The sequence below is a fragment of the Salminus brasiliensis genome, chromosome 22 (assembly GCF_030463535.1).
Source record: "Salminus brasiliensis chromosome 22, fSalBra1.hap2, whole genome shotgun sequence".
NCBI lineage: Eukaryota > Metazoa > Chordata > Actinopteri > Characiformes > Bryconidae > Salminus > Salminus brasiliensis.
This window is the reverse complement of record NC_132899.1, coordinates 1,512,895-1,522,958: the sequence shown is the minus strand read 5'-3', so window position 1 is coordinate 1,522,958 and position 10,064 is coordinate 1,512,895. Positions and strand designations below refer to the sequence as shown.

Below are 10,064 nucleotides of genomic sequence, written 5' to 3'. Positions count from 1 at the left end.
GATCTGCAGCGTCTCCAATGACCACGCAGTTCGGATTGCTCTTATCCACACTGTCAAACTCTGGCACCAAGTCTGCAACCACACACACACACACACACACACACACACACACACACACACACTAAAGACATGGTATGACTGGTGTTACAGTGTTTGGACTGCACAGGACTTGCCTGGACTCGGCCGCCTTGTCATGTTTAAGAGCTGAAAAACAGACTCACTGATTCCCCCTCTTTCACCAACTCAGCTTCAGCAGATTTATGGTAATGAGGCTTCAATAAACAACATGTCTACATATGAACACATTTCAGACTCATTCAAAGGTAAGAAAACAGGTAGACACTCTCACTGACCACTGACTTTATGTTTATTTGGGTTTATTCTAATGTTATATAGAGTTAATTACAGGTAGACACTCTCACCGACCACTGACTTTATGTTTATTTGGGTTTATTCTAATGTTATATAGAGTTAATTACAGGTAGACACTCTCACTGACCGCTGACTTTATGTTTATTTGAGTTTATTCTAATGTTATATAGAGTTAATTACAGGTAGACACTCTCACTGAACACTGACTTTATGTTTATTTGGGTTTATTCTAATGTTATATAGAGTTAATTACAGGTAGACACTCTCACCGACCACTGACTTTATGTTTATTTGGGTTTATTCTAATGTTATATAGAGTTAATTACAGGTAGACACTCTCACTGACCACTGACTTTATGTTTATTTGGGTTAATTCTAATGTTATATAGAGTTAATTACAGGTAGACACTCTCACTGACCACTGACTTTATGTTTATTTGGGTTTATTCTAATGTTATATAGAGTTAATTACAGGTAGACACTCTCACTGACCACTGACTTTATGTTTATTTGGGTTTATTCTAATGTTATATAGAGTTAATTACAGGTAGACACTCTCACTGACCACTGACTTTATGTTTATTTGGGTTTATTCTAATGTTATATAGAGTTAATTACAGGTAGACACTCTCACTAACCACATGTTTATTTGGGTTTATTCTAATGTTATATAGAGTTAATTACAGGTAGACACTCTCACTGACCGCTGACTTTATGTTTATTTGGGTTTATTCTAATGTTATATAGAGTTAATTACAGGTAGACACTCTCACTGACCGCTGACTTTATGTTTGTTTGGGTTTATTCTAATGTTATATAGAGTTAATTACAGGTAGACGCTCTCACTGACCACTGACTTTCTGTTTATTTGGGTTTATTCTAATGTTATATAGAGTTAATTACAGGTAGACACTCACTGACTACTGACTTTCTGTTTATTTGGGTTCATGCTAATGTTATATAGAGTTAATTACAGGTAGACACTCACTGACCGCTGACTTTATGTTTATTTGGGTTTATTCTAATGTTATATAGAGTTAATTACAGGTAGACACTCTCACTGAACACTGACTTTATGTTTATTTGGGTTTATTCTAATGTTATATAGAGTTAATTACAGGTAGACACTCTCACCGACCACTGACTTTATGTTTATTTGGGTTTATTCTAATGTTATATAGAGTTAATTACAGGTAGACACTCTCACTGACCGCTGACTTTATGTTTATTTGAGTTTATTCTAATGTTATATAGAGTTAATTACAGGTAGACACTCTCACTGAACACTGACTTTATGTTTATTTGGGTTTATTCTAATGTTATATAGAGTTAATTACAGGTAGACGCTCTCACTGACCACTGACTGTGTTTATTTGGGTTAATTCTAATGTTATATAGAGTTAATTACAGGTAGACACTCTCACTGACCACTGACTTTATGTTTTTTGGGTTTATTCTAATGTTATATAGAGTTAATTACAGGTAGACGCTCTCACTGACCACTGACTTTATGTTTATTTGGGTTTATTCTAATGTTATATAGAGTTAATTACAGGTAGACGCTCTCACTGACCACTGACTGTGTTTATTTGGGTTAATTCTAATGTTATATAGAGTTAATTACAGGTAGACACTCTCACTGACCACTGACTTTATGTTTTTTGGGTTTATTCTAATGTTATATAGAGTTAATTACAGGTAGACGCTCTCACTGACCACTGACTTTATGTTTATTTGGGTTAATTCTAATGTTATATAGAGTTAATTACAGGTAGACACTCTCACTGACCACTGACTTTATGTTTATTTGGGTTTATTCTAATGTTATATATAGTTAATTACAGGTAGACACTCTCACTGACCACTGACTTTATGTTTATTTGGGTTTATTCTAATGTTATATAGAGTTAATTACAGGTAGACACTCTCACTGACCACTGACTTTATGTTTATTTGGGTTTATTCTAATGTTATATAGAGTTAATTACAGGTAGACACTCTCACTGACCACTGACTTTCTGTCTATTTGGGTTAATTCTAATGTTATATAGAGTTAATTACAGGTAGACTCTCACTGAACACTGACTTTATGTTTATTTGGGTTTATTCTAATGTTATATAGAGTTAATTACAGGTAGACACTCTCACTGACCGCTGACTTTATGTTTATTTGGGTTTATTCTAATGTTATATAGAGTTAATTACAGGTAGACACTCTCACTGACCACTGACTTTATGTTTATTTGGGTTTATTCTAATGTTATATATAGTTAATTACAGGTAGACACTCTCACTGAACACTGACTTTATGTTTATTTGGGTTTATTCTAATGTTATATAGAGTTAATTACAGGTAGACGCTCTCACTGACCACTGACTGTGTTTATTTGGGTTAATTCTAATGTTATATAGAGTTAATTACAGGTAGACACTCTCACTGACCACTGACTTTATGTTTTTTGGGTTTATTCTAATGTTATATAGAGTTAATTACAGGTAGACGCTCTCACTGACCACTGACTTTATGTTTATTTGGGTTTATTCTAATGTTATATAGAGTTAATTACAGGTAGACGCTCTCACTGACCACTGACTGTGTTTATTTGGGTTAATTCTAATGTTATATAGAGTTAATTACAGGTAGACACTCTCACTGACCACTGACTTTATGTTTTTTGGGTTTATTCTAATGTTATATAGAGTTAATTACAGGTAGACGCTCTCACTGACCACTGACTTTATGTTTATTTGGGTTAATTCTAATGTTATATAGAGTTAATTACAGGTAGACACTCTCACTGACCACTGACTTTATGTTTATTTGGGTTTATTCTAATGTTATATATAGTTAATTACAGGTAGACACTCTCACTGACCACTGACTTTATGTTTATTTGGGTTTATTCTAATGTTATATAGAGTTAATTACAGGTAGACACTCTCACTGACCACTGACTTTATGTTTATTTGGGTTTATTCTAATGTTATATAGAGTTAATTACAGGTAGACACTCTCACTGACCACTGACTTTCTGTCTATTTGGGTTAATTCTAATGTTATATAGAGTTAATTACAGGTAGACTCTCACTGAACGCTGACTTTATGTTTATTTGGGTTTATTCTAATGTTATATAGAGTTAATTACAGGTAGACACTCTCACTGACCGCTGACTTTATGTTTATTTGGGTTTATTCTAATGTTATATAGAGTTAATTACAGGTAGACACTCTCACTGACCACTGACTTTATGTTTATTTGGGTTTATTCTAATGTTATATATAGTTAATTACAGGCAGACACTCTCACTGACCACTGACTTTATGTTTATTTGGGTTTATTCTAATGTTATATAGAGTTAATTACAGGTAGACACTCTCACTGACCACTGACTTTATGTTTATTTGGGTTTATTCTAATGTTATATAGAGTTAATTACAGGTAGACACTCTCACTGACCGCTGACTTTATGTTTATTTGGGTTTATTCTAATGTTATATAGAGTTTATTACAGGTAGACACTCTCACTGACCGCTGACTTTATGTTTGTTTGGGTTTATTCTAATGTTATATAGAGTTAATTACAGGTAGACGCTCTCACTGACCACTGACTTTCTGTTTATTTGGGTTTATGCTAATGTTATATAGAGTTAATTATAGGTAGACACTCACTGACCGCTGACTTTATGTTTATTTGGGTTTATTCTAATGTTATATAGAGTTTATTACAGGTAGACACTCTCACTGACCACTGACTTTATGTTTATTTGGGTTTATTCTAATGTTATATAGAGTTAATTACAGGTAGACACTCTCACTGACCACTGACTTTCTGTTTATTTGGGTTTATGCTAATGTTATATAGAGTTTATTACAGGTAGACACTCTCACTGACCACTGACTTTATGTTTATTTGGGTTTATTCTAATGTTATATAGAGTTAATTACAGGTAGACACTCTCACTGACCACTGACTTTATGTTTATTTGGGTTTATTCTAATGTTATATAGAGTTAATTACAGGTAGACACTCTGACCACTGACTTTATGTTTATTTGGGTTTATTCTAATGTTATATAGTTAATTACAGATAGACACTCTCATAAATGTACATATCAGAGAATTTCTACAGATCCCTCCTGTCTTTGTATATTCTGTGTATTTTGTATTTATTTAATATAATTTTTATATAATTTTATTTTAATATGTTAGTATGTATATAATTTTGTCCTCCTGTAGAGCATCAACCTGAGCCTCAGCACAAGCATTTCAATGCATAAATGTCCTGACATGATGTGCAAATGACAAATAAACCTGAAACTTGAAACTTCAGTAAATCTACTGGTGTATACATACAGAACCATATGTTCTCTATGAGGGAAACTCAATAGTTTACGGTTCTTGTAGGGGGGGGGGGGCACAGATGGAGCCCCTATTCCTAGAAGTGTCATGGTCAGTATGATGGATCTCCTCAGGCAGAGTGTCAGGTTGTTGTGACGTACCATCGTGCACCAGCAGGTGGGGTCGGAGGCCACGCTGTTTCAGGACGGACACCACAGCCGGGGCAGGAGGGAACACCTCGCTGGCACTGATCTCGAAGCCCATCCGACGGAGCTTCTCCACAAACCTCTCCCGCGTGGCCTGAGTCTCGTTGGTGCAGAAACGGAGCTGCAGGTCAGAAGCCCTGAGCCTGCGGTAAAGACAGTGAACTGAGCCTCACTGCAGAGAAACTGACCCACTCTGATAAGTAAAGGTAAAGGTGCACGTATTTGTCACTGTACACTGTACAGCGAAATGTGTCCTCCGCATTTAACCCATCTGGTAGTGAACACACACTCACACACACACATGTGATAGGGGCAGTGAGTACACACACACACCCAGAGCGGTGGGCAGCCAACTCCAGCGCCCGGGGAGCAGAGAGGGTAAAGGGCCTTGCTCAAGGGCCCAACAGTGGCAGCTTGCCGAGCCCGGGAATCGAACCCACAACCCTGTTATCAATATCCCGGCGCTCTAACCGCTGAGCCACCACTGCCACTGATCTCTGTACAGTGGAGGTGAATGGAAGCAGGCGTCTGTCGCCATGACTACAACAACACAGAAACAGCCCATAATTTATCTCCTGTCCAAACCCACCAGTGCAGCTACACGAGTCTTATATGGGATAATGATGATGATGATGATGATGATGGTAATCCAGTTTTCTTTAGGGACTACTTTTATCCGTATTACACCCTGCAGCATGTATCCCTCCACCAGGAGGCTGAAAGCTCCAATTTTTTTTTGGATGCATCCAATGATCTTAATCTTAATTTTGTATTAAATTATATTTTGGTCTCACCATGTTCTCTCAATCACATGGCTCTGCTTGTTTGTCAGTCCTAGTCCCGCCTGTTCGTCAGTGTTCCCACCTGTGTCTTCTCACTAGCCACGCCCCCTTGTTAGTCTTAGGTGTTCCTTGTTGTCCCTGTGTATAAGTACCCCTTTGTTTCAGCCTTCCCCTGTTTGGTCTTGTGCATGTTTATGTCTGTCTGTCCGGCTTCTGTCTGTCTGTCTGTCTATCTGGCTGGCTTCTGTCTGTCTGTCTGTCTGTCCGGCTTCTGTCTGTCTGTCTGGCTTCTGTCTGTGTGTCTGGCTTTTGGCTGTCTGGCTTCTGTCTGTGTGTCTGACATCCGTCTGGCTGTTTTTTGGCTGTCTGGCTTTTGTCTGTCTGTTTACCTGGCTTCTGTCTGTGTGTCTGGCTTCTGTTTGCCTGGCTTCTGTCTGTTTGTCTGGCTTCTGTTTGCCTGGCTTCTGTCTGTGTGTCAGGCTTCTGTCTGTCTGTCTGTCTGGCTTCTGTCTGTTTGTCTGGCTTCTGTCTGTCTGTCTGGCTTCTGTCTGTGTGTCTGACATCTGTCTGTCTGTGTGTCTGGCTTCTGTCTGTCTGTCTGTCTGGCTTATGTTTGCCTGGCTTCTGTCTGTTTGTCTGGCTTCTGTCTGTCTGTGTGTCTGGCTTCTGTCTGTGTGTCTGACATCTGTCTGTCTGTGTGTCTGGCTTCTGTCTGTCTGTCTGGCTTATGTTTGCCTGGCTTCTGTCTGTTTGTCTGGCGTCTGTCTGTTTGTCTGGCTTCTGTCTGTCTGTCTGGCTTCTGTCTGTTTGTCTGGCTTCTGTCTGTCTGTCTGGCTTCTGTCTGTGTGTCTGGCTTCTGTCTGTCTGGCTTCTGTCTGTGTGTCTGGCATCCGTCTGTGTGTCTGGCATCCGTCTGGCTGGCTTTTGTCTGTCTGGCTTTTGTCTGTCTGTCCGGCTTCTGTCTGTTGCCTGGCTTCTGTCTGTCTGTGTGTCTGGCTTCCGTCTGTGTGTCTGGCTTCTGTCTGTTTGTGTGTCTGGCTTCTGTCTGTCTGTGTGTCTGGTTTTGTCTGTGTGTCTGGCTTCTGTCTGTGTGTCTGGCTTCTGTCTGTCTGTGTGTCTGGCTTCTGTCTGTCTGTGTGTCTGGTTTTGTCTGTGTGTCTGGCTTCTGTCTGTCTGTCTGGCTTCTGTCTGTCTGTCCGGCTTCTGTCTGTCCGGCTTCTGTCTGTTGCCTGGCTTCTGTCTGTCTGTGTGTCTGGCTTCCGTCTGTGTGTCTGGCTTCTGTCTGTCTGTGTGTCTGGCTTCTGTCTGTCTGGCTGGCTTCTGTTTGTCTGTCTGTCTGTGTGTCTGGCTTCCGTCTGTGTGTCTGGCTTCTGTCTGTCTGTGTGTCTGGCTTCTGTCTGTCTGGCTGGCTTCTGTTTGTCTGTCTGTCTGTGTGTCTGGCTTCCGTCTGTGTGTCTGGCTTCTGTCTGTCTGTGTGTCTGGCTTCTGTCTGTCTGGCTGGCTTCTGTTTGTCTGTCTGTCTGTGTGTCTGGCTTCTGTGTGTCTGGCTTCTGTGTGTCTGGCTTCTGTTTGTCTTTGCTTAACCTGTTGGTTTGGTTTTTGTTAGTCTCCTCCTCAGTATCTTTGTTCTGTTTCTGTTTTCTTGGTCAGTCTCAGTACTTGGTAGGTTTGCTTGCCTGTTTTGTTTGTAGCTTCTGTTAGTCTGTGTTTAGATTGTTTTCTTCTACACTTGTTTATTCTGTTTTTGTTTTCTTTTAATAAATATCCTAAAATATAAATATATATGAAGTATGTCCCCTTACAAGCTCCATCATACCGTGACATATTTATCTTTATTTTCTTCTTTATCTTTTTATTTTAATATCATATTATTGTATTTTTTCAATTCCATTATATTTAAATATTAACTTCACTTTTAAAGACAACTTCAATATATACAAGATGTTCAGTAATTAAATAACTGTGAATATCAATGCTGACCAAAATACACCTGTTGTGTGTACGCCGTTTTCCAAACTTAGTCCGAACTAATGACACCAGCATTCCAGCTCTTCCAGTCACTGAAGCCTTTCTATATTCAGCTTGCTGGCAGTGGGAAATTAATAAGCTCTGTATGAACTCTCCTAGCATTCATAACCTTCAGGTGTAATAACTGTCTGAGAGGTTCTGACTAATCTGAGTTTCTCTAGAATCTAGAATGAGCGTTCCCCCTCAAACAGAACCGTTCTATTAACTTCTATTAACCACAGATATGAATATGGATATGCAACAGAGCAGGACTGTCTGACCACAGACTGCCAGCGCTGAGCTGTGATACTTCTTAGCATAGGCTACTAGCCTGCTGGAAACGGCTAGCTGTTTAGTGGGTCCACCAGCACAAGCAACCTGACCAAGCTGGTCCATCAGACTCGTTGACTCGTCCAAGAACCCTTACTGTTTCCCAGGCTGAGGACTCGAACCCTCGTCTTCATCAGAGAAGGTGGTGTTGTTCCCTGCTGTACTACAGCTGCTAATTGGTCAGGATACACCAGCTAGGCCATTAAATCACATAAAGAACAGCTAAGCTAAACGGCTAACAGAGCTGACCTTGTGTTAACACATATCTTCATAAGCTGTGTTCAAAATTGGTCCCTGTTCACTATCTAGTGCACTACTTTGAAGTTTCTGCCATTTTCTAGTGACGTCTTTTTAAAAAAGTGTGCAAAAAATGTCAGCAATCCCACAATGCACCACAAAAAGTAGTGTACGAACAATGTACCCTAGTGGACATGGAATAATATCCATAATACCCATAATCCATTGCATTGTTCGGATTGATGATTCACACTCTAACTAACGTGCATAACGAGGCGTCCGAAACCCTTCGTTACGTTGTTGAACCTCCCTGTCGTTAAAAAGACCACGCCCCCTTTTGGATGAGAACAAACCCAATCCTATTGGAGACGCCAAATTGGAAAGATTGTTGATTACATTGATCAATAAATGGAACTGTCTATGATCAGAGGGTCGCTGGTTCGAATCCCGGTCATGCTGCTACCCATCGGCAGCCGGGGCGGATAGATGGATGACGCTCTCCGCTCACATCGCTGGGGTGCGGTGCTGGTCGTCCCTGGCGTCTGTTGACTGATGCTAAAAAGGGGCGGGGCATTATGCAAGGGCAAAGTACCCGGATGCATTACCTGTCATCCATAACAGTGCTCTCTATACTCACATGTAGGGGACAGTGAATATGGCCCCTGGCTCTTAGACGTCCGTCTGCTGTCTAATGAACACCACACTGACCCTTCCTCAGCATAATAAAAAGGCTGCAGTGCGTCTAAGCTCCCTTTTAAGTGCACTAGGCAGGCTGCTTATGCCGTTTGGAGCGCCCCCTCCCGTCCAGACAGTCCTCAGTTCTGCCTCTGTTTACTCGGCTCGAGCTGCAGGTCACCGTTTATCACCTGTCCACCGCTTCCACCGATCCCGCGATAGGCTCCCCGCCTCCCTCTCCGCTGTCGTACAGCACTCCGCACATGTCCAAAATCACTCCCTTCAGACTTCTCACACACTCCGTCCACTTGTCGTCGGCCATGGTGACAGCTGCGCGTGCGCATGGGCAGAGACTGAGATTTCTGGGAAATGTAGTTTAAGCAGATCTGCAGTTTCGAGTCTCGCAGCTTTTATAATATATACAATTAATATATAATAAAAAACAAAATTTATTTTATTTTATTTTTGTACATTGTGTGCTCGGTGTACTTTCACTTTAAACAAATAAAAGATACATATAATAAGATAAAAATATAAATATAAAAAATAATGCTATGAATGACAAATTATTATTCTATTTTTATTATTCTAAAGTGAGAAAGCAGACATAATACAATTTAAAATTAATATTCAGTATAATGTTCTGATAAAAATTATGTAATTTCACAGCTTTAAATATATAAAATGTATAAAAGCTGTCCAAATATAAAGATAAAAAATGATAAAATACATTATTAAACAAAAGCATTACATTTTTCTAAAATTTAAAACAGACATAATATAATTTATCATTAATATGCAGTATTATGTACTGAAAAAAAGATCAAATAAAATAATTTTAAATATTATATAAAGATAAAAAAGTATACAAAGCTAAAGAATATAGAATATAAATATAGAATAAAATATAAAAAATAAAAACATTTAAAAGACAAACATTATATTATTCTAAAACGTGAAAGCAGAAATAATAATAATCATAATTAATATTCAGTATGATGTTTTGTATATATATCTATAATTAAATTGAATAACATTTATTTACAGCATTTAATCTGAATATTATTAATATAAAAGTTTCATCATTAATATTAAATGAATAACATATATAATAT

General features: G+C 38.8%; 1 protein-coding gene across 2 annotated transcripts in view; it reads right to left on the bottom strand.

Moving 5' to 3' along the window:
- lhpp (phospholysine phosphohistidine inorganic pyrophosphate phosphatase) overlaps window positions 1-9,274 on the bottom strand; it is a 50,880-nt gene extending 41,606 nt beyond the window's left edge. The window contains exons 1-3 of one of the 2 annotated variants that reach the window (XM_072667833.1): window positions 9,141-9,274; window positions 4,874-5,061; window positions 1-72 (exon numbers count right to left, since the gene is read on the bottom strand). The exon at window positions 1-72 is cut by the window's left edge and continues 82 nt beyond it. In XM_072667833.1, the coding sequence (XP_072523934.1) occupies window positions 1-72; window positions 4,874-5,061; window positions 9,141-9,271 (391 nt within the window). In that variant the 5' untranslated portion in view covers window positions 9,272-9,274. Of the gene's footprint in view, window positions 73-4,873; window positions 5,062-8,911; window positions 9,006-9,140 lie in introns of those variants that run through there. The other variant, XM_072667835.1, reaches the window with a different exon arrangement.
- Between the last annotated feature and the right edge of the window lie 790 nt (window positions 9,275-10,064).